General features: G+C 37.6%; 1 protein-coding gene across 9 annotated transcripts in view; it reads left to right on the top strand.

Moving 5' to 3' along the window:
- DMD (dystrophin) overlaps positions 1-25,722 on the top strand; it is a 2,127,700-nt gene that overhangs the window by 736,175 nt on the left and 1,365,803 nt on the right. For all 9 annotated transcript variants that reach the window (XM_045472664.1, XM_045472669.1, XM_045472671.1 and 6 more), the window contains exon 17: positions 4,748-4,923. In XM_045472664.1, coding sequence (XP_045328620.1) covers positions 4,748-4,923 — 176 coding nt within the window. The remainder of the gene's footprint in view (positions 1-4,747; positions 4,924-25,722) is intronic.

Genomic DNA, 25,722 nt, shown 5'->3' with positions numbered 1-25,722 from the left:
TTCCTCCAGAACTACCAAAACTGTACAACCTGACTGCAAGATATATACCCTAAGACTATCAAGAGGCTGGGCAAATGCTCTTCCAGTTTTTCTCACAGGAGGAAAATGTAACTTTTGGAAATTAACACATGTCACCTTATGAGTGAGAAGTTTCAGTAGAGAATTTTTTTTTTAATTTTCTATGAACATTTAGAAAAGATAGCGGTTATTACTAATAGGTATCGAGAAAACTTTCTGTGTTCAGACATTACATAACTTAATTCTTGAAACTAAGACTTGGCTACATAATTTTTGGGGCCCAGTGGAAAATGAAAATGCAGAGCTTCTTATTCAAATATTATCGAGAATGTCAACAGTGTGGCAGCAGAGCATGAAACGAAGCCTGGGGTTCTTTGAGGGAAGGGACCTGGGTGACGCCATAAGTTGCCTGGCATGAGGGTGGCGCTGTTTGCAGCAGCCTTGTGAGACATCTGTTGCCATTCCTATTATTTATATGAAGAAAAGAAGGCAAGAGTCTGAGACACAAATGAACCTACACTAAATGCTACCATATGTCAACTGTGGACCTGGTGTTTGAGCGTTGTGAGACCTGGCTCAAAGACCCCCGCTTTTAATCGCTGTAAGAAGTCTAAACGAACTCTTTGCCATTTTTACTAGCTGATTAACTGACAGATCAAGGAAATACTATTTAAAAATGAATACATTTTATTTGCATGACGACATTTGGAAGTCATTTTCAATATACTAATAATCAAAATGGAAGTGTGTGGGGGATGGGTGAAATAAGTAAAGAGGATTAAGAGTATACTTAAATTGATGAATACTGAGGAATGTACAGAATTGTTGATTCATTATAGTGTACACCTGAAACTAATGTAACACTGTATGTTAATTGAGCAAAAAAATGAGGAAAGGTGACTGAATAAGAATTTAGTTAGGTACACTCAATGTTTGTTGAATATAATGCAAACTATGTTATATTCTAATTTTGACCCTGCTCTACTCAGCATTTTAATGGAGACCTTAAATCATTCTTACTAGATTTTTATTTGTCCTGATGTTTAGTTGTTTTCATGTATTTGGATGACATAATTCCATAGTTCTAAAGATACATGGGAATGATAGACTTAAAACAACAATTTGAACCGAAAAGTTCTGAAATTTTTCTCTGCCTGCAGAAGCAACATTTAGCAGAAAATGTTTTATTGTAGAAAGTTGGAAAAAAGAATATAGAAATATATAGACTACGATTGAAATTACCTGTGCTTTCTCTGCCAAAACATAATCACTGATAGTTATATTTTGCATTCTTCACTCAGTACTATAATGTAAACATTTTCCAATGGCATTGAAAATGTTTGGCACACGTACAATAACTCTATCACATGCCCGTCCTGTAATTTCTTGAAGCCAGTGCCTCCAGACATTAAGTTTTTTTCTGTTTTACCATTATGCTGATCCTATGAACAGGGACAAGTGTTACATGCAGCCTATAGCATCAAATACATTTAAATATGAGGCTATTGGCTGAGGGAAATTTGCTTATGAACACTTAAGAAGAAACTACCTTGATTACTGGATGTTTAGTGCATGTAATTAGTTTGCATACTTGTATTTTTCATGTGGCACACACTTGTCTCACAACTGTTTGTGTGTTTGTCACCTTCACTACTGTGCTGTAAGATCACTAAAAATCGAGATTCCATTTTATGCTTTTCTGAATGTTCCGTAGTGATACATATAGACTATATGTTGCAATTTAATTAAAACGTGATTCAGCTGCTGAGCAACTCATATAATTTTAGTTTGCCTTAATTACGTAGGAGGTCCAAAGCTAAGAAACCTAAGTTTAGGAGCACCAATCAGATTAAATCTAACTCTAGCCCATACCTGGTATTTTAAAACTTGGAAATAAGATTTATCAGAGTCATGATTATCAGTCTTCACATCTTTAAGACTGTCAGATAGGAACAATACTCAGCTTCCTCTATGTCGGTTCAGGGTTCAAAACAAGCTTTAAATGAACCAAGTCATAATAAGGCAGGCTTCCATTAGGTGCAAAACTTTGCTAATGGGAAAATTTGCTACCATATTCAGGAAGGAGTTGTCTCCTTCTGGGAATAGTAAATCCTATAGTAAGTGTAAGGCTATACTAAATGACCTCCATAATCCCTTCCTCTCTGTGTTTCTAATGATTCTAACACATAATTAAGTGTTTACAGTCAATAAACTAAAAGTCATGGGGGAAACGTAGTAGTTGACCTTGTGGTTTTTATTTCATTATATGGCTAGGTTTTGAAAGTTATTATTAATTTGTCATATATAACAAATAATATCCTATGGCTACAGGGTCAGTGCACCATTGTTGTTGTTGTTGTTTTCATCCTGAAGGAAATGGAGGAATATTTCCAATTATAGTAATGATTATAGTGTAGAACAATTGCAGGTTTGTGTCTCACTATTAATTCATTAAATAGATTATTTTTTCTTTCTTAGAAGGTTTGCCATATTCCTAAATGCCTTTTCATAGTATGTGTTGTTGCCATTTCTCTTTAACCTCCCCTCCATGGGTACATCTATCCAGTTTAATAACTATCAATGAGAAGATATTATAACTTTATAGAAATTAACTCCATAGCCAGATATTCAGTAGCACAAATGTTTCACAACATTAGATACAACTGTAAACAGTAGGTTTGCATTTTCAGAATTTCTGCATTCTGGTACCTAACATAAAATTAAAATTTCCCCCGAACAGTATTCCCTTCAAGCCATCATTGTATACAAAAAAAATTTGCTCGTGGTTAAAAAATACTATTCTGAAATAATGAAATACTCTTGGAATCCTTCTCAAAAACTACATTTTTTATTTATTAAAGGTAAACTTAATTTGATCATGTAATGATCATTTTGTGTTGAGTGCAGGTAGGTTTGAGGTTATATTTTAAGCATTTCTTGACAGCTGTGTTACTTTCTGCTTCCATTTTGGTGTAACTTGTCAACGGACTGTATAAGTATTGTTTGAGGCTCAATGATGGATTCTAAATCATGACTCCATGGAGATCTTAAAGAAGATAAAACCAGTGCTTGACACATGCATAAACTCAGTATTTCTTAATGTCCTTAAGACAAACAAACAAACAAAACAAAACAAAACAAACAAACAAAAAAAAAAACTAGCCTACCGAAATGGAAGTCTCTAAGTCCTTGACATATGTAAGGGCAGCATTTCTAAAATGTATTTGTCAAAACCAATTTTTACACAAGACATTGTGACAAAAGATTTCATTACATCACGGACAATTGCCTCCTTGGAACCTGCAATAAGAAGATCCTGAGGCTTCCCTGATTTCCTCCCATTGAAGGAATCAGTCATGTGTGAGGTAGGGAGGTTATCCCAGACCCTTTCCATACCTCTTGGCATGGTCAGGAAAATTAGTCAAACTGATTTGAGCTCAGTCAGATCCCTAGCTCTGTGCACGTCAAGTACCTATAAATGGGTCTAATGAAGGCCTCTTTTGGTCTCCCTGTACATTGATCTTCCAAATGATTTAGATTACTAGAAGAGTAATAATAATTAACATCTCAACAGGTAACTATTCAGTTCTAATCACAGGAGGACTGTGTGAGAGGGAGTTGGTGGTTAGGGAAGGAAGGGAGAGTGTCTCCCCCATTGCACAGCTCATCTGGTATTGCCCATTTACTGAGGTGATGGCTTCTCATCAGTTGGATCACAAACCATATTATTCCAAACAGTGGTGATCTCAACTTAATAGATGTTTTTTTAAAGGTCTAAACACAAAGTTAGTGTGCTTCTAAACCAAGAAGTATCTTTAATGCTAACGGTGGAAACTCAAATATTTTAAGTTACTAATTAAACAAGGGTAGTATGCTTTTTAGCTTAAATATGCTTTTGGACTAGTAGGTACTTTATGTTAACCTTTTTTTTTTGTAGTCTTAAAGGGTATTTCACTTATTTGATTAAAAAGTCATTTATTGTCAAGTTCAAATAATTTTGTCTAAAAAGGTGTGGATGGTAACTAATTAGTATATATGATAACTAAAGATGCATTCACCACACTAATAAGCATCTGCGGTATGCTAAGGCAATGAAGTTGGTGCTGGTCTACCTTTTAAAATTTATATTAATGTGGTAAGCACTTTAAACAGTACGTTTAGGGGCGCCTGGGTGGCGCAGTCGGTTAAGCGTCCGACTTCAGCCAGGTCACGATCTCGCGGTCCGTGAGTTCGAGCCCCGCGTCAGGCTCTGGGCTGATGGCTCAGAGCCTGGAGCCTGTTTCCGATTCTGTGTCTCCCTCTCTCTCTGCCCCTCCCCCGTTCATGCTCTGTCTCTCTCTGTCCCAAAAATAAATAAAAACGTTGAAAAAAAAATTTAAAAAAAAAAAAAATAAATAAATAAACAGTACGTTTAATTAACTGTCAGAGTGAAACCCTACATTTTTCTCCTTTGCCCGCCCCCCCTTTATTTCCCATAGCTTGACCAATCAATTGAAGAGACGCTAAGTTTACTTCTGGTTTTGAGATTACTTCCCTTTGTGATTTAACTCAACATAAGTTAAGTCAGATAAAACAATTTGATTTGGGTTCAATATGGTGCTATTTTGATCTGAAGGTCAATTTACCAACAGGCAGGGACAGTTTCTCATTATTTTCCTTTGCCGCTCCGTGCAGTCTTTACTGAAGTCTTTCAAGCAATGTGTGACCTCTGTTTCAATACTTCTCCTAGATTTCACAGGCTGTCCCCACCACTCAGCCATCACTAACACAGACAACTGTAATGGAAACGGTAACTATGGTGACCACGAGGGAGCAAATTCTGGTAAAGCATGCCCAAGAGGAACTGCCACCACCACCTCCCCAAAAGAAGAGGCAGATTATTGTGGATTCCGAAATTAGGAAAAGGTGAGAGGCTCTTACTCATGGCTTTATCCTGAAGCAAAAAGTAATTGTTAAGCCGGAAAACTCATTTATAGCTGTTGGATGGTAGTGCGTTTATTTAAACAATATTTCTAGAAGCCTCAGGTGCCTGTAATGTCAGTTAAGTTAGAAAACTTGTGAAGTGAATTTTAAAATTTGCCCCAGGAATCGGCATCCTAACAAAAGCTTAATGCTTAATGGAAATATTATTTTCCTGGATTAAAAGAAGAAACCACGGGTGATGAACTGCCACAGACTCATTTTATCCTGAGTTTTTCCCCCCCCTTATGAAGAGTCTGTTTGTTCAGTGCCTACTTTTGCATTACATGTCTTTTCTTCCAGTAATGGAAAGTACATTTTCATGAAGAAGAAGTACACCTATAATAGACAAGATCCATTCTGCTAGTTTATGAGAACATAATGTCTCAATCTGCACATCCTAAATCAGGAGTAATTACAGAATAGATTTCCTGTTCTTTGATATTTATAAAGTCTTATCTTATCTTGAAGGTGTTAGAATTTTTAACTTGTCTTTTGGTGGATATTTGCAACTAGACATTGTAGATAAGTTAGGTATTATGTACATCCTTGGGTATATTAAAATGATGAGAATAAAATTTCATAAATGCAGAACTACCATGAAAGTCATAAAAGGGTACAGTTTCTTTTTCTTTCCAATTATTATCATTCTAAGATTAAGAAAGAACATTAAAATCTGCCTTATGTTTCTTAGCAGCATATGTTTAGGAATGCGTGGAACACTTGACATTAGAATTTATGTATACAAGGGTATAGAAGTATGAGAAGAAGAACACATACCTAAAAATATCATGTCAGATGTTCTAGACAAAGGAAAAAAAAAACACGTAGAGAAGTTACTCAAGTACATTATTAGGGACTTTCAAAACTTATCTTTTAATCCGTGATTTGTAACGTGCTGTCATAATTCCCGCAGTGAACTGCTAGGCTTTTCTCCCTGGTTGTATCTGCGTGGCTGGGTGAATCCTCTCATCCAATGGTCAGCAAACTAAAGCCAGTTGACTAGGTCCACCTTACTTCCAGTTTTTGTATGGCTCATGAGCTAAGAATTCTTTTTATATTTTGAAATGGTGGAAAATGATCAAAAGAAGGATATTTTGTGACATGTGAAAATACTATGAAATTCAGGTGACAGTGTCCATAAATAAGGTTTTATTGAAACACAGCCACAGTCATTTATATATACATCATCTGTGGTTGCTTTAACATTACAAGGGCAGGGTTGGGTGATTACCACAGAGACTATATGGCCCACAAAGCCTAAAATATTTACTGTCTGGCCTCTCACAGAAGAAGTTTGCTGACCCTCATTCCAGTTAAATGGTTCTTTGAATCTTTAAGCATTAGCATTCTATTTGGGGCAACAGCTTTCAAGGATCTACTCCTAATAGTAGCTGAAAATTTAACATTGATGGAAAAAAAAAACATAATGGCAGAAACAAATCTGTAAAGCTTTTAATGAATCTGCGTTTTATGAACCTAATAGCATGGATATTAATTTCACGTCATGTGAAACATGTGTCTCCAGACAGTGCTTAGTGGAGACATGGATTTACGGATCCTTTGCGACAACTCAACAGCTCTTCACCAATTTTCTAAGCAGAGCAGTGTGGAAACTTAGTTGTCTTACCCTCCTAATGTGTTCAACATTCTACTAATACAGAAATCAGCAGAACAAGTTGATTCATGTCCGTCTCTCTCTTGGCTCCTGCCAAGTATATTCTTGGCTTCTGTTTGGTGAATGTTATTTGGTTAAAGAAAATAAGTTCTGATCGCTTTTTGTTTTCAGGAAAGTGTGGCTAGTGGTGAAATATTTTGTCTCCTAGATTCTGTTTGCATCTTATCCTCTCAGCAGTTTTTATAAGTGCCTGAAATGAGATGACCAATTGGGACCATAAAGAATATATTACTTAAATAAAAGCTAACACTTACTGATGATTTTATTGTGTGCTCAGTGCTAGATTAAATGCTTTATCTGCATAGCATGTTTATTCTTCGCGGTTACCCTACAAGATAAGTATGGCTAATATTACTATTATACACCGCTATAGAATATCTGAGCCAGGATCTCAACTGAGGTGGCGTACTACAGAAGCTAGACTGGGTAGGAAAATGTTTCTTCAGTAGATAAATGATTAACGTGATCTTACATCTTGGTTTCCCTAAATCCATCCCAGATTATATGTTTTGTGATATCATAATTATATGTAAGACCAACTTTCACTGTCAAATATGTCCAGATATGGACAGTACAATAAGATGGATGCTTTATATAAGATTCTAGATCAATAAATTTGTACTGAACAAAGAGCAGAAACACGTGAACATTTAGGACGATTAAATTCAATAAGTGATTGGGGTGCCTGTGTGGCTCAGTCAGTTAGGTGTCTGACTTTGGCTCAGGTCATGATCTCACAGCTTGTGGGTTCAAGCCCTCTGTCGGGCTCTGTGCTGACAGCTCAGAGCCTGGAACCTGCTTCGGATTCTGTGTCTCCCTCTGTCTCTCTGCCCCTCCCCCACTCACACACACTCTCTCTCTCTCAAAAAATAAACATTTAAAAAACTTTAAAAAAATAAAAAAAATCAATAACTGATAATTGTCTACAGGATGACAGCTGCTTAAGAGAGTGTAATGGTTCAAGTGGCATCATACAAACATGACTGAAAACTTCATGATAGCTCGTGCCTGTCTCTTGTCCCATGTGAGAACCACTAGCACTTAACTGTCAAGACGGTAGTCTTGACAATCTTTTGAATGCTCATCTTTTAAAAATGACCTCCTTTCTCATTTTCTCTGACACACAACTAGTTCTGCACCTACCACTGGCTTGTTTTGTACCTTTGCCTAATTACTATTGTAGCATCTCATAAATGCATGTGTTTTGCTTTGTTGATTTCATTTGAATTGCTTCTTTATGTTGATTCAAGTCTGGCACTAAGTGAATGACCCTGAGATCTTACTTACAGCTCCATATCTGACTCTCTCCCCTAAATTTCATGTTTATATCTTTATTGTATTTATTTTTTTTTATTTTTTAATGTTTATTTATTTTTGAGAGACAGGGCAATGCAACATGAGTGGGGGAGGGGGAGAGAGACACACACACCCAGAAATCCGAAATAGGCTCCAAGCTCTGAGCCGTCAGCACAGAGCCTGATGTGGGGCTCAAACTCACAGAGCTGTGAGATCATGACCTTAGCCGAAGTCGGACCCTTAACCGACTGAGGCACCCAGGCCCTCTCATGTTTATATCTTTAAAACTATGTACTTTACTTGTGCATCTAGTCAGTGTGTCAATATTTTTTAATCAAATGCAAACCATTGTCGCCTCTGTTTAACTACACCAACTTTTACATTGTGCAAATATTTTACTTCTTAAAATTTCTTGCCTGTATGTCCAAAGGAGTGGCCAATGTTGGGAAAAACATGGACTTTGGAACCAGAATTACTCATGGTTGAAACCTGAAATCATAACCTTAACTATAAGCTTATGATTCCAGGCAAATTACCTAATACCTGTGCCTCAAATTCACTCTCATCACTTTATAAAATACTGAGGATGAAGTGGAAACATTTGATATAGTGCCTGTAAGGTAGTAAGAATTCAGCGAATGCAGTAGCTGTTGGTTCTTGTCATTTGGATATGGTGGGCATGGAAGGGTTAGGGGTGGATGTGGTGGAGGTGATGGAGGTGGGAGAGATGGTGGTGGAGACAGTGGTGGGAGAGGTGGTGATGGTTATGAAGGCGGCCGTCGGGGTGGAGGTGGAAACGGTGATCATGTGCTATTGGTAAAAAAAAAAAAAATCCCATAATAAACATCATCTCAAACTTAAAGAATATAACAACAGATTACCTTCTCATCTTCCTCTTGAAAACAAAATTTACCACCCGACTTCTCCATTTCTGTCAATCTCAGCTCTCCTGTCTTGTCCCTTATTTATTATTATTGCATTATACTATTGGGCTAGTGAGCATTTCAGTTATTTCCCAATCATTCTAACTGCCAACTCCATAACCTAAGCCTTATATGTCCATGCTGTGATGCTTGCCCCCTTTCTGATTAATCCACATCAAATTAATGTATCTAAAATGTGGCTTTTATGCTGACCTTCCAGACTTGAGATCGTGGTAACTCCAGTTACCCCCAAAATAAGACATAACTCACTTCTTACGATATTCAGTATTATCTCCCACCATTCTTATTTCTAGCTTCCCCAGCATCGTTCCACTTCAGCCAGTAAATTACATTACGTTCTTTTGGTAGATGTCTTACTGTTACCCACATCAATTTTTCTCATCACCACTTACAACAAAGGGGTCCTATTATTATCCTCCTTTATATTTTACTTAGATCCCATATATATAGTACCATGCATGCAATAGTCAACGAATATTTGTTGAAAGAGTGAATAAATCCAGTTCAACTAATTGTGATGATTAACATTTTATATTCCTTGGCACTTAAGAATTTCGCCTGGTTCTTCATGGAATGGTTGTTAATAAACAAATGAACATTTTAATAAACTTTAATAATTCTATTTTTGCCCATTAGGACATTGTCATTTACTCCCAACTGTTCAAGGATTTAAGACTCAGCTTTGTACCACACTTGTTTTTTTTGTTTTGTTTTGTTTTTAATATCTAAGATGTGTTTAGTTGATTCCTTAATAATTACACAGTTTCTACTGTTGTTGTATTTACTGCATAAATTGTCCTCCTCACACTAAGATATACAAAAATGTTAATGATGTTGGGTCACAGGGTAATTATTTTTAACAGTAAATTATCCCTGCGGTTCAGTGATATTATTTTACATATAGGTAATTATCAGAGTATGGAACTCAGACTATGTTAAAACTAGATCTATTATCTAGTTAATTGGAATTTATTGAGGAGATTAGTTTCTAATCATGTAGCAGTTCTTTTAAAAGACGTTCATAACAGCTTTCATTTACATTTTTGCATCAACCAGGTGAAGCCAACTGCAAATTGAATCTTTTTTTTTAGGTAAATGCTATCTCAATAAAGATAATTTGCCCAAGTATAGTGTTAGTAAATGAGTATCTTTGACCTGAAGAGGAGTATAGAGACATTTGTAAATACTGAAATTCACCTAGTCTTTTTATCTTCTCCTGGCTGAGCAGACTTGAGTCTTCAGTTTGCTTTCTCTGACCGTTCCTTGCATGCTTACTAAATGGCAGAATAAATTGCCGGGTCAGTTACAGGCCTGCGTTAGTTAGTTAGCTAGTTAGTTAGTTAGTTAGTAAGTAAGTAAGTTAGTTAGTTAGTTAGTTAGTTTTATTTTGCAGCTTAATTGTTTTTGTTTTGTTTTGCTTTCTTTCTTTTTATGTCCATTTCCTGACATGAATTTATGTCACAGCATTGAAAGGAAGTTAGATAAGTGTTAGATAAGACCCCTTCTGCAGTTTTATAAGATCATTGCCTAAAATATTTTTGTGTTGGATATTCATTTGAACTTTGCTTCCCAAATTATAATCTGGAAGTGATAAACTAAAACAATTTAGTTTATTTCAAGACTCTAACTAGATAATTAATATGTCTAAGCTATTTTTTTTAATTTTCTATATGATAATTTGATCCTAAAATACTCAAGGTGTTGGTCTCAGTGATAACATTTTTGCCCCTAGGCACGATCCAGAAAAAAATGAAACTTTGCATCTTTTATCTAAGGAGATGAGACTCTGGAGTTGTCTACAGTTACAGGTTAATTGAAATCCAGAAAGGTTAAATAACTTGCTTTCAGTTGCAAAATAAGGACTACTGCTGAGTCTCCTAATTTCTATTCCAGTGTTAGAGTTGCAATGGCTTGCTTCTTTTTATGTATTGGAGTCAAATGACCTTGGTCATAGACTCAGATTTCAGTTTAGAAACTATTTTTGGTGAAGAATAGAAACCTTACACTCCATCTTCAGATATTCCAAAAGATCACCACCTACTTTAGATTCTTAAAATTATTTTGTCATATAAGTCAAGAATAACTTAATAAATATGTTTTGGAGAATATAGGAATGTGAATTCTAGAGGCAAACTAAAGGGCCAGAGAATACCTAGAGCAGTGACATTGTTTGTGCAGTGCATTAAACAGCAGCATCACTTGGGACCATATTAGAAATGCGAATTTGGAGGGGGCTGCCCCAAACTTGCTGAATCACACACTCTGCAGGTGGGCCTAGGAATCTTTTACAAGCTCCCAGGACATTCTGGTAAGCCTTAAGGTTTGAGAACCATTGCCCCCAAACAGTGCTTGTTATATATTAGCATAAATCAGAATTATCTGGAGGGCTTATGAAAAGACAGATTGCTTCTTCCTATCAGAGTTTCCGTGACTTTAGGTCTTGAGTGGTGCCTGAGAAACTTAATTTCTTTTTTTTAAGTTTGTTTATTTATTTATTTATTTATTTATTTATTTATTTATTTTGAGAGAGAGAGAGAGAGAGAGAGAGAGAGAGAGAAAGACAGAAGGAGAGAGAGAATGAGTAGGAGAAGGCAGAGAGAGAAAGAGGGAGAGTCCCAAGTGGGCTCCACACTGTCAGTGCACAGCCTCACGCGGGGCTTGACCTCACAAACCATGAGATCATCACCTGAGCAGAAATCAAGAGTTGGACACTTAACTGACTCAGCCACCCTGGCGCCCTGAGAAGCTTAATTGCCAACAGGTTCCCAGGTTATGCTGATGCTTCTGGTTCAGGACCCACCTTTTGGAAATCAGTGCCCTTGAGCATCATCGCAGCTGCAACCTGACTCTTGATTCTTTTTCCCAAACCAGTCTCACTGATGGGAACCATTAATTCCCAGTTAGGCTAAGTGATGCTCCTGATCCATCTTGTGACACCCCTATTGCTTTATGTTGAAATGATCTATTCATATACCTGTTTGATCCACTCGACCTAAAGCTTCACTAGGCCAGGGTCCATACCTCACTCCTTACCTGGTGTGGGGTCTTCTATATGGTACATGCCCAATACATGTTAAGAGCTGAAATGCACTATAGTGGAACTGGTCCTATAAAATAAGTCTACATAGGTCTGGATATCTAACTACAGCAGGTGTATGAAAATGTGCTCTTCCAGAATGCAAGTCATACAGGGATGCCAACAGAGAGAAAGGCGAGGCCATATTCCCAGAGCCATGACATGCTGTTTTATTTGTTCCCTGAGTGAAGGAAATGGTAGTCCTATTTATTATTTATTCATCTGAAAGAAGAAGCATAGCTGAGTGCCAGGAGAAGTTGGTTTTTAATCAGAGGATCTGAACTACCTCTTTTTTCCTTACTTGTGTTTCTTTCCTTCACCCTTTCCTACACCGAGCACTGGAACTGACCTCAGCAAGGTCACCAGAGAGCAACTTAATTGCTGACTCCAAAGGTCACTCTTCAGTTCTTGTCTTCTTAACCTTCGTGCTGTGCTTGACAGTGATGATGATTAGTCCCTTCTTGAAATTTTCCACTCCTTTGGCTTCTGGGTCATTGTTCCCTCCTGTTTCTTTTTTCCTCTCTGCTTTCTTACTGTGGCTTCTCAGTCTCCTCGTCTTATCTCTTTAATAGTCTCCACAAGATTCAAATTTTGGTTTCATTTCCTTCTCACAACGTGTTCTTTCCCAAGGCAGTCTCATTTATAGTCTTCTGTCTATTGGCCATCTATAGCGGATGATTTCTGAATTAATATCTCCAGCTTGACCTCCCTCCTCTTGATGTTCCTATCTATGTAATCCAAATGTTTATTGGACATTTGCACCTGGACTTCTTACAGAAGTTTCAGATGTAGTTCCACAGTATACGCTGCACAACGTTAGAGAGCACCATTCACATCATCGATTCTGAGAGCAGCACCTTGTGGCGTTATGCCGTGAACAACCTGTGCAACCATTTCCAGTGGTCCTAAAACCTGCCCCCTCAATAAAACCCTCCAAGTGTGCCCATTAGATTCTCTTTAATTTAGCCTGTCCTTCATATACAGGCTTCATCCTAATTTAGTCTCTGATCATTTTCTGCATGAAATTTGTAACTGATCCCTCTGCCTCTACATTCACCCTTCTTCTTCATATACTTCACAGCCTCCTGAGGACCATCTTAAAATGCACCTCTAATTAGATCATTGCTCTCTGCCCATAGTCCTTGAAATGCATAGCACAAAACTTCCGTTCTGATCTTTAGCTGCCTACCTCTCCAGCTTCACTCCCTTTTCCCCTGCCCGTTTCTTTATATGCCACTGCTCCTCAAAATAGTCTGCAAGCTGTTTATTACCAGGGCACCATGAGATAAGGAGCTTGGGCTAGAATGTAAATCAATGTGCTGCTTCCTTTGTCAAGAAAGTTGTGCAATTAAAAAAAAATCAGATGGAATAGTATGCTTTGTGCCTTGGTTGATTTATACTCTGATGACTTTTTCTTGCCACAGACTACTAACAAATAGTTCACAGATTGGCCACAAACTGCTTTTCCAGTGACACTGCCCTCTCCTCAGCTTTAATCAACCACTCTCTGATCTCCAAAATGCTCTCTGTTGCTTCAAGTTTCTCATTCTTTGCACCTACTGTTATCTCTCTCTACCTAAGATTGTCTTTTCTTTACTTTGCCTTTTCCACCTCTCACATTCCTTGCTTCCCCAATGAGCTTAAGTAGATTTTCTCCCAGGTGTTTCTCAGCCTTACTAACACTTCCATTAAAGCACTTGCAGAATTCTATTGTGATGATTTTGGTTTTGCATATCTGTATCTCCAGTGAACTCCTTGAGGGCATGAACCTTTTCTTTTCAACTCCTGGCTTACAGCTATAACCCAGAAGTTAGCACATCACGGGTATTCACTAAATATTTATGGGATGTTAAGTGGATATTTTGTCAGAGTCCTATCAGGAAAAGAGAAACAATTCTAGGTGTTTTGGAGAGAGGAAACCTAATACAGGGAATTGGCCAAGCAGGTGGTGGAAAACTGGGAAGCAAATGGGATAGGGAAGCAACCCAAAACACTAGCGTGTCTGGAGTTTGAGGAACAACGCAGGTAGAGGAGGTTACCAAAGCCCCAAAGCTGGAGCCTTCCAACAGGGGCTAACACTCTCAGGACAGCCAGGCAGGAGTTTGGATCAAAGGAGGGAGGAGCCATCTAAAGGAAACTAAAGCCACAACGGAGATGTAGCTGCTGTAGAAATACCACCAACAGTAGAATGCAAAGCCAAAACACCTTGACATCTTTCTTCCCTCTTTATGTATTCTGCCAGTGCCTTCAATTGAACAAACCTAACTGGAAGCCAGAGGACAAGCAATGGGGGGAAATGTAGGTCCCTCAGATACAGGGAGGGCAAAAGAAATGTGGTGAGCGGATCTGAGAGTAAATGGGCCTATGACTGCACAGGTTGGTTCTGACCTTGGATCTTCCACTCAGAAACTATGTGACTAAAGAAAGTCACTGAACCTCACTCAGTATCTATTTCTTCATCTCTGAAATGGAATTTATATGAATTTTCCTGTTTGCCTTCACACTGGGAAGATTTGATTATGTGTACCTGTCTTGTTGACTCTTGAGGTAAAAATAATACATCTTTTTCCCAGGAGAAGGCTGAATTCCCAATTACTAATTTAGAATAGTTATCCTCCCATTACTACATTTGTGTTAGAATCGAGAATATTTTTGTTCTGACATCTTCTGAGAATATTCTTATTCTTCTGTCTTCCCTGGTCAGGAGCTTGTATCTCTATAAATCAGTATAAATCATGCCATCGCACACAGATAAAATTATACCTAGCTCCTACGGACTGAATTGTGTCCCCCCGCCCCAACATTTCATGTGCTGAAGGGCTAACTCCAGTTTGGTAGAATTTGGAAATGAGGTGTTTGGGAGGTGATCAAGTTTAGATGAGGTCGCGAGGGTGGGGCCCTCATGATGAGATTAGCACCCTTCTAAGAAGAGACAGCAGAGAGCTTGCTCTCTTCTTCCCTGCTGTGTGATGACCCTGTGACAAGATGACTATCTACAACCCAGAAAAGTGGCCATGCCAGCAGTTTGATCTTGAACTTCCGGCTTCCAGAACTCTAAGAAAATAAATTGCTGTTGTTTAGGCCACTCATTGACTGGCGTTTTATTATGTCTGCCTGTGCTAAGGCCTTGGCTTTGTAGAGCAGTGAGTTTTACTTTGTGTTTTAACCAAAGTTGATAGAAATGCTCACTAAAAGAAGTACTTGGATTGAAACAACTCATGATGCCAAGGAAAAGGCAGTGGGGCAGTAAGTACACGTCAGATTTAAATGGCTTTCTGCATTGCACTAGATAGTTTCTGAACCTTGACTGGAAGTTATTTAAACTTTAAAGACCCACAACATAAAAGCATGTTGAAGTCCTTTAAACTCAGCGAGCTTTCACAGTGAGAGTATTTAAAGTTTAAATTACCTCCCATAGGGTCCAAGGCACCATCCAATGTGTGGAGGGGTGCTTTGAACACTCCTGAAGTCAGTATGAGTCCACTGTGTTTCAGGAGTATAGTGACAGCAAAGTTAGCATTCTTGCTAATTTTCATATTCTTTCAACTAATATCTCATCAATTGCTATGATTTGTAAGGCACTCCAGTTGCTATACCTGGGAACTATACTTAGTCCTTCCCTCACTAAGTTTACAATCTAGTATAAGCTATGTCACGAGGAAGTACCAGTACGGTGTTAGAAAAGTTTGAAGGAAGAAAAGTTTACTTCCTTCTGGGAGTTGAACATGGAAAGCTCAGAGAAATTAGCATCTGAGTGGACATTTGAAAGACAGGGGCGGGTTGGCATCAAGGTGAGGTGGGAAAGGATACTTCAAATGCAAGCTGTCCTACAAACCTGTATACCATTGGCGTTTACACAGGGTTGTGTTTCTTTTTCCTAAAGCAGAAGTATGAGGTATTGGAAAGAGGGAAATAAGAGATGAGGTTAAAAAGGTAGGTTGAGTTCGCTTGTAAAAAATGTACTCGATGCCAGACTAAGGAATGTAGACTTTAATCTGGTCATGGAGAGCCAATGAACATTTTTGAGACAGAGCAAAACAATATAGCTGCTGCGAACCATACCATTTTGACCCTCCCTGAGTGTTGGGGGACATCATCTCAACTTTATAGAGCAGGGAGAGCTTGCTCGCTAAAGAGCCAGACAGAAACTATTTTAGACCTTGAGCACCATACAGTTTCTTTTGCAAGTACTCAACTCTGCTTCTCTAGTGAAGATGCAGTCATAAACAGTATGCAAATAAATGAGTATGGCTGTGTTCCAATAAAACTTTATTTACAGAACCAAGTGGTGGGCCAAATTTGTCCCGTGGGCCATAGTTTGCCTTTTCTTGCAATAAAGGGTGCAATAGATGAGATTATTTTACCACTGATGATTTTTATTTGTTTTATTGTCTTTGTTATCGCTTCCTTTGCAGTTTATATATATACATATTTTTTGAGTATAGTTGACATACAGTGCAGTATTCATTTCAAGTATACAGCATAGTGATTCAACTTCTCTATAAGTTATACTGTGCTCACCACAGGTATAGCTACTATCTGTCACTGTGATATGCTATTATAATATTACTGACTATATTCCTTATGTTTGTTTATTCACTTGTTTTTAGATTCCACATATGAGTGAAATCATATAATATTTGTCTTTCTCAGTCTGACTTATTGCACTTAGCCTGACACCCTCTAGGACCATCCATATGGTCACAAATGGCATGATCTCATCCTTTTCTATGGCTGTGTAACATTCCATTGTATATATATGCCACCTGTTCCTTATCCATTTGTCTATCAGTGGACACTAATCATCAGGGAAACGCAAATCAAAAGCACAGTGAGATATTGCCTAATACCTGTCAGAATGGCTAAAATACAAAAGACAAGACATAACAAGTGCTGGCAAGAATGTGGTGAAAAGGGGACCATCATGCACTAATGGAGGGAATGTAAACTGATACAGCCACAGTGGAAAACAGTATGGAGGTTCCTCAAAAACTTAAAAACAGAACTGCTATCACCCTGTCAGTGCAGAGCCTGCTTTGGATCCTCTGTCCCTCTCTTTCTCTGCCCCTCCCTGACTTGTGCTCTCTCTCCCCCCAAATAAATAAAACAGAAAAAAATAGAAATACCATATAATCCAATAATTATGTTACTGGGTATACTTACCCAAAGAAAGCAAAAACACTAATTCGAAAAGATATCTGTACCCCTATGTTTATTGTAGCAGTATTTACAAGATACAGATGCAGTTTTTATTCTTGTGGTTACCATAATAGTTTGTAATTTGCCAGTTCTTTTTTGTTTGTTTTCATTTTTAATTTCATTTAATTTTATTTGAGAGAGAGAGAGAGAGAGAGAGAGAGAGAGAGAGAGAAAGCACAAGCAGGGGAGAGAGACAGAGGGAGAAAGAGATTCTTAAATAGGCTCCATGCTCAGTGTGGTACCCGATGCGGGGCTTGGTCCTGAGACCCTGGGATATGACCTGAGCCGAAATCATGAGCTGGATGCTCAATGGACCGAGCCCCCCAGACACCCCTAATTTACCAGTGCTTAACAAAACATTACAACAAACATGTGTCTTCTCAAAAGATAATGTGAAAAGTAGCATGGTGCTGGCTTAAACCCAGTAAGAGGCATGGAAGGCAGTGATCATAGTAGCTGACACAAATATGCCAAGGGGACAAATGAGGCACAGAAAGGTCAGGTGACTTGTTCACGCTTGCAAAATTTACAGGAAGCAGTTTAGCCAGGATTTGAACCCAGGCATCGAGCACAGGATGTTGCGTTCTTAAATTCTATGTCATGCCATCTTTTGAAATGAGAAGTTAAAGGTGATTTCATCAAATTATTTAGCTGAAATTAAAAGCTTTCCTGAGACTGTTTAAGAATTTATTGAGATGAGGTCTGTGTATGGAAAATGTGTTCTTATCCTAGATTATGACTGTTCTACATTCTGAAGTCTCATAGACTCTAGGGTCCTATTGGAGCATTTGGCTATCTTTGTATGCAGAGATCATTTTCAGGCAAGAGACCATTTTTTTCAATGATAGGTGTCTTTTTAGCATCAAGGCTTAAAGGGGGTCCAAGTGTAAGACTTCTAATGCTAAGCATTGTCGTAACAACCTTTGTCATTTATGCTTTTTATTTATTTTTTTTTTTTAATTTTTTTTTTTCAACGTTTATTTATTTTTGGGACAGAGAGAGACAGAGTATGAATGGGGGAGGGGCAGAGAGAGAGGGAGACACAGAATCGGAAACAGGCTCCAGGCTCTGAGCCATCAGCCCAGAGCCTGACGCGGGGCTCGAACTCACGGACCGCAAGATCGTGACCTGGCTGAAGTCGGACGCTTAACCGACTGCGCCACCCAGGCGCCCCTATTTATGCTTTTTAAAAAAGTTTGTATTTATTTATTTTTCAGAGGTGGGAGGAGCAAAGAGAGAGGGAGAGAGAGAATCCCAAACAGTCTCCTCACTATCAGCGTGGAGCCTGATGTGGGGCTTGAACTCATGAACCATGAGATCATGACCTGAGCCCTAATCAAGAATCAGACACTTAACCAGCTGAGCACCCCCTAGACACCCCATCGTCTATGGTTTATATCAGAATACACAACAGTTTGGAAATTCGGGGTTTTAGGCAATTAAGGAATATTCCAAAGTAAAGATAAACTGGGAATGGCAACCATTTAATAATGCCATAGGTGTTATCAGTTAGGCAGCCACGGATCGTAGTTAAGGTTAATGACAATGTTGAGAATGAATGTCCCAATCAAATTTTGGGACTCCAATCAAATTTTGACACCATCTAAAGTAGCACAATAGTAACTACCAGACTTTACTATAAAGCAATGAACAGAAAATTCGTATTGATGTCTCCTTAATTAATTTTTTTTTCTTTTCATTTGGAGCAAAGAAAAATAAGTGTAGTGTAGTGGAAATCTTTGGGTTTAGACAGACCTGGTTTTGAATTTTAACTCCATTTTTCATTGTGTGTTGAAAGTAGAGGAGGTTGATAAATCTCTCTCTTCATGGTCAATCTATGGAATTAAGATTATAATAATTTATACTCTTATTGTGGGAGATGAATTCTGTGTGTTTATGAAAGTATGTGACATGAACAGGATGCTTAAGATGCTGTTTTTCCCTTTTTCTTTGAATGTGATTGAGTGTAAAATTAACATCTAGATATGCAGGAGTGTAATTGTAAGCAAATTTATAGAGCATGAGTGTGTGACTATTTATAAAGATTCCAAAATTAGGTAAAATTAATGAACTGGGCAAAAACTTTTGGGTTACAAAGTCCAGAAAATGCTACTCTATTATTTGCATTAAGCCTGTCTCCTCAAATTGAAGACATTTTCTCAGGGGAATTTGTGTATTATGACTTTAAGATACTTTGGTGTGTGGATTAAAATGGCTGAAGGCATTTTAACTGTGCATCTGAGAGTGTCTTACTAACATGTTCTTTTTATACCATTTTATCTATATCTTTGGACATTTTATGTTTTTCTGTAAGCGAACTCCCATGAAAAATCCATTTGTCACCATGTTATCGTTATGTAGATAAGAAAATAAAAGAGAAGCCAAGTTGAGGACCAGACAAGCTGTGAAAGGGAGTGTGCGCCCTCTAGTGACCCACATTTATTTCTCCCAAGGGTTTACACAGCTTTTTTTTGGTTTTATCGTTTTAAATAAACATGAAATTTGACTTTAAAATAAATGGCTCAGAGTTTTCCGCTTGAGCACATTGCATTGTATGATCGTAGATTTGTTACTATGAGAAGATTTCATCTATCACTTAAGAGAATATTTCTATTAACCTGTGTTAAGGTGATTTCACTGCACAGAACTGTGTTTCAAAGGGACTTTCAATTTGCTGAAAATGAAAAATAGGCTCTAGGTGTCTGTGGCTAAGCCACATTTTATTTCCAATCCTCTGGGTCATGCAGTTTTCATCCACATGCTTGTCCGCTCCGTGGCTTTAAACCTCATTCCTCTAATCTGGTTCTGACATCTTAGAATTGGGGGAATATCCTCAGTTTTGAAGGTATATTTTCCTGAAAGTTATATTGAGAGAGGTGAGATGGACTTCTTTGCAACCCTACCATGTTTTAGAAATACCTATGGCCAAAAGATTTTTTAATGATTGGGATCTGTTTGTTACCCAATTAAGATTATTTTAGTCATTTTCCTCTGCAAGATTTTCAAATATTTTAGTTTAGTGTTACTTTTTGCAGAGAAACAAAATTTTGTAGGAATTTCATTCTGTTTAGTGCAGTCGGCTGTCCAGGAGGTACAAAGGTGAGTATCATCAGTGACAGATAACTCGTGGAGTTTTCTAGCATTTGTAGCTTAAAAATACTAAATAATTGGGGTTTCTGTCTGAGGGCATCTATTTTAAAAGGCCATCGTTTTATACACATTAAACATATAATTTGCTTTGGCATAATTGACAATGAACAAGGTGCACAATTTTCAAGACAAATTTCCTGTTTGGGTTTAGAATTCAGATTTTGAAGCACATGTTAAATAGGCATATTTCAGGACAAGGTAAACTACATAGAAATTGATTTTTTAGTATCTTTTAAAGATGCATTTCTGCACAATCTGGAATCATTAAATTTTATGGTACGGAAACATATTATTTTATGACTGATGCATTTAAAGTTACACATATAAAACTAGAAATACGTTTAAGCTTGTAAATAAGATCATGAAAACATAAGGAAAGTAGATTATTTGATAGAAGTGTTAATGTAGCGAATTTATAATAATTGAGGACAGTGCCCTTTCTCATTCATCATCTTTTGTTTCAGGTCTGTGTGAACTGTTGAGAACAGTTTATGGGGTTCGTATTATAACTAGGAATTATAACATCCTTAGATGTTATTTAATTTGATTGCTAGATAAACAGATGGATATAATTGGAATATAAATGTTGCAATGTAAGCAAAGCTGACCTCAGCTTTGTATCTCAGGTCACAATTGCTTTAATTAGTGAGGTAACTAAACACAGTTAAGAGTAATTTCAAAAAGTATTTGTTCGTTTCTATTTTAACACCAGTTAGATGGAAAAAAAAGCTTTTTAACTTCTGTAATTTAAAGGAAGATCAGATAAGTTGAGTCATTTGCCTAAGAAAACACCATACAGATCAAGATGATTGATTAAAACCTGTGATACCTCACTTTCAGTCCAGTAACCTTCCACTGTGCACTAGTTTTTACATTTAAAACACATATATACACACGTACAAACACTTACATACATCACACACATTCAAAACCTATAAGGCAATCATGTGGCCCTGTCTCCTCCCCCCCCAAAAAAAACATACCCACACTGTACACACACACACATCTGTGTGTCTGTACCATACACAAAATACCTTGGTTTCAAGGAGGTATTTATTGAAATGTTGACTTGTTTTTTCTTGGTTACATGAGATTTTCCCCCTTAAAATATCATGTAACTATGAAAGTATAATGATTACCGTGTACTCAACACATCTTAAAGTTTTAAAAATACTTTGATTTTAGCACTAACAGAATTTATACAGAATTTCATCTGATATTTTATTAGAGCTCTGTGATTCAAATTGAATTTGCGTTCTGTTTATTTAGTTTTTGAAAGCAAGTAACATGTGGAAACATAAGGAGGGACCAGCTTTCCCAGAAAGAAAGCTGAAACGGGAAAGGGAGGGAGAGGTTGATCAAGAAAACCTTCACCGAAGTTGTATATCGTGAACCGAATCTCAAAGGTGGATAGGAATTCATCACATGGTCTGGGGTCAGGAGAGTACTCATACATCAATATGGAATTAAAATGTTTTCTCATTTTCCAGAACTCTGAGGAAGGTGATTATTAAAAATATAAAAAACAAAATTTTGAACTCTTACCTCACTTCCAAAAAGATTTCTTCCATGTTGTAATATCATTGAAAAAGAGCATTAGTTTTTGTTTCCATTAAGCATGAAAGTGTATGTTCTAGCTAGTTAAAATTGACATGTATGCTCAAGAGTCAACACTACTTTCAGGCTTCTCAAGATGAGGCTCATGATTTTTTATGAAATTCTCTGTTCAAAGATGTTTAAAGATGTAAAATGGCCATGCATAGCCTAGCTTACTAATCAAATTAGTTATGTCTGGGAGCTTGGAGAATTTCTGTTTTCAAAGTTTACACATTTTGGGAATGATGACTACCACATGGTATATTGAAAGTGACTGGATTACAGTTTATGTAAGTGTGCAGTTTAATACTTCATATGGCAGTCACTGTACAGAAAATTAACAGAATACAGTTGGTGCCCATTAAGAGGCTCTTCTGACATAATTAGCACAAGTTTCACATGATGACATACTATCAAACATTCCAAAAATGTTAACTTTTTAAAGTGCAAGTATTTATCTAGTTCTTTTGGATGTGTTTCTGTGGGTTTTTAAAAATATATATATATTTAAATATTCACACACACACACACACACACGTCCCAATTTTGACCATAAGGAAATGTAACTGATCTAATTTGTATTGTCATTATGGAAAATTTAACTGGATGAAGTAGAGTCCATTTGTACAATACATTTGAGGGAAAACTTCAACCTTCTCAATATTTGGTATATATGCACATAGTTTTTGATAGTTTGAAACTTCCAGAAAATGGAAGGCCTCTTTGAAAATGACCTTGTTTTGGGGCGCCTGGGTGGCGCAGTCGGTTAAGCGTCCGACTTCAGCCAGGTCACGATCTCGCGGTCCGTAAGTTCGAGCCCCGCGTCGGGCTCTGGGCTGGTGGCTCAGAGCCTGGAGCCAGCTTCTGATTCTGTGTCTCCCTCTCTCTCTGCCCCTCCCCCGTTCATGCTCTGTCTCTCTCTGTCCCAAAAATAAATAAACGTTAAAAAAATTAAAAAAAAAAAAAAGAAAAAGAAAATGACCTTGTTTTGGTAATAAATCCTTTGCAAATAATAAAAATTGAAAGTTCTGCTCCTCGGATCTATGGGATCTTAGAACTTTTAGTTGTGTAATGAGTGTCTTTGTAAAGAAGAAAACAGTGTTACTTCATGTGAATCATAAATAATAGCAAAGATGAGGATTTAGAACATGCTTGGAAAATGGAGGACAGAGTACTCATCAACAGATATAGAAGAAAAATCATTTTGTAAAGAGAGAATAAGAAGTCATAAATTTCTCAGTAGATACAAATAACTTTAAGTTGGATTAAGATAGACTGGATTTAAGGGGTAGATTCTGTCTGTAATAACATACAGAAGTATGCGTAGAGGCCCATTATGAGTAACTTACTATGTATCAGTTCATTAATGAGGATTTCATGAGAGTTTTCAAAGTGAAGAAAAAACTCATAGAAATGAACGATTTAATGAAAAAGGAAATACATACACAGCATCCAAGATTTAATATGGTATTGAAAATAATTTTTCAGTCTTTTTCTTGAGGGCATTTGAGAAGGTAACTGACTTATATCTGTATCATATCTTTAGTTGGTGATTAAATACCCAGCCTCAGGTAGTACAGGGCATGGTAGAAAATACCACTGGTTAGGGCACCTGAATGGCTCAGTTGGTCAAGCAACCAGCTTCAGCTCAGGTCATGATCTTGCAGTCCGTGGGTTCAAGCCCTGCGTTGGAGTCTGTGCTGACAGCTTAGAGCCTGGAGCCTGCTTCGGATTCTGTGTCTCCCTCTGTCTCTGCCCCTCCCCTGCTCATTCTCTCCCTCCCTCTCCCTCCCTCCCTCTCTCTGTCTCTGTCTCTGTCTCTCTCTGTCTCTCTCTCTCTCTCTGTCTGTCTCTCTCAAAAATAAATAAACATTAAAACAAATTAAAGAAACCACCACTGGCAAAATGCTGGGAAGAGCAGGTAGCACCCTATTTATGAACATGTATGTATTTAAATCAGGGGAGTTTGTTAATGTGCCATATATATTAGCTGAAATGTCTGAAAAAATATTTAATAGTACTGAAAACTAGGGGACAAACCACAGAAAGTGATGATGCAATAGCTGCCAAATTGATAAGGAATAAAATAAATGTGCAGTTGCTACTTAGAGGCCAGGATCTGAGTAGGAGCCAAGAAGGCGACCTTCATTTTGCTAAAAGCAGTCATGTCACTGAGACTAAAGCATTGAATGTGGGATGTTGGCGCTCAACAAAAGAGCATGGGAGGCCTTTTGAAATTGTCTCTCTTTCCCCTTCACCCTTCCATCCTCATTGTTGGTATCAACACATGAGAATGACTACTGGCAGAATACTGGAATGGGAAGACAGTGCTAGCGGCTGAATTCCCAGAACTCTAAGGGATGGTGTCAAATGACAGACGGTGGAGTGGAATCTGACTGTATATTACATTGGGGCAGAGAAAGTTTAAGCAAATCAGAGATATGGTTGAAGCAACAAGGACAAATGGTAGCAACAGAAAAAAAAAAAAAAAAACAAGCACAAAAAAGGATCAGGTAAGGAATAGCTCAGAGCTTAAATCATGTAAGAGTTAGGTTTGGCTTCCACCTATTTCCAAAGAAATCCAGATGTCACAATCATGAAAGGAAAGAGAAAAAGAAAGTCTAACTGCTGAGAATAGTACAAACTCATTGATATTTCGTTTCATTCTATTTCAGAAAGAACGTGTAACATATTAACCTATGTGCCTATGAATAGACATTGTTTCTTAGGTAAAGCACTGCACTCACAACTGTCCTTGAAAAATTTGAAATCCCTTTTAAAAAACCTGTATATCATAAAAGGAGTATAATCACTGTCTGAAGGATCCTTATGTAAAAGAGGAGTTCAGACACCTTGTGCATCCTCTTTCCAAATTTATCAAGTCAAACAAACAAAAAAATTGAATGAGGAAAGACCTGTCTGGAATTTCACATCCTGTTGCCTCACTTGATCTGAATTATCAGAACTCTGTGCAAAGTGGTGCCCAGTCCTCCCTTAAAATCTTCGCAGACGGAGCAGCAAGCAGATGGTTACCATGGTGTTGACTCCACGAAGCCTTCATTGTGTGCAGATAACCAATTTACTGGACACAGCCTCTAGTCTAGAAGCTAATTTAATCCTAACTCATTGAAAAGGTATTTTTTGATTATCCAAAAAAAAGTCACAGTGTGATATGAGCCCCAGTTCAATGTCTAAAGCACTTTATTTTGTCAAATAGGTGGTTTACTAAACTACACTTTTTGATCATGTGGATGGATGCATTTTTATGTCTGTTATCTATGGAGGTGAATACGATGGCATATAGTAAGCACTTAGTGTAAACTTTGTGGTAGAAATGAATGGAAATATTTGTTTTAAAAGGAAACATACACAGTTTCACATTCTTCCTAAAGACACATGTCTAAAAGTGTTTAGAAGATTTCTTTCTGAATGACATTTATTTACTGTCAAATTGAATACATAGCTTTTTTTTGAAATGGATTGGAGGTGGTGGTAAATGATAACTATAACATGTGTGTCAACAAGACCAGTGTAAATTCCAGGACTGGCTGGTAGAAAACTTTCTCCACCATAGGTCTTAGCAGATCTCTCCCAGCTGTAATGCCAGCCGTGTAGCTTTAGTTAAGTTTTAGTTTCGTGGACCCGTAGGTGGAACTGAGCAGTCTTTCTTAGAGGCAGTCTGAATCAGCAGGGAATAAGACCAAAGAGATCAAGTCCAAAGGGGGAAAATTGGACAGTGAATGGTTGATATTTATATCTCACCTTTATGAGTCAGAGTGTATTTGGTGTGTAATTGGGTCACACTG

Source organism: Leopardus geoffroyi, chromosome X (assembly GCF_018350155.1).
Source record: "Leopardus geoffroyi isolate Oge1 chromosome X, O.geoffroyi_Oge1_pat1.0, whole genome shotgun sequence".
Classification (NCBI taxonomy): domain Eukaryota; kingdom Metazoa; phylum Chordata; class Mammalia; order Carnivora; family Felidae; genus Leopardus; species Leopardus geoffroyi.
This window is presented reverse-complemented; position numbering and strand designations above follow the sequence as displayed.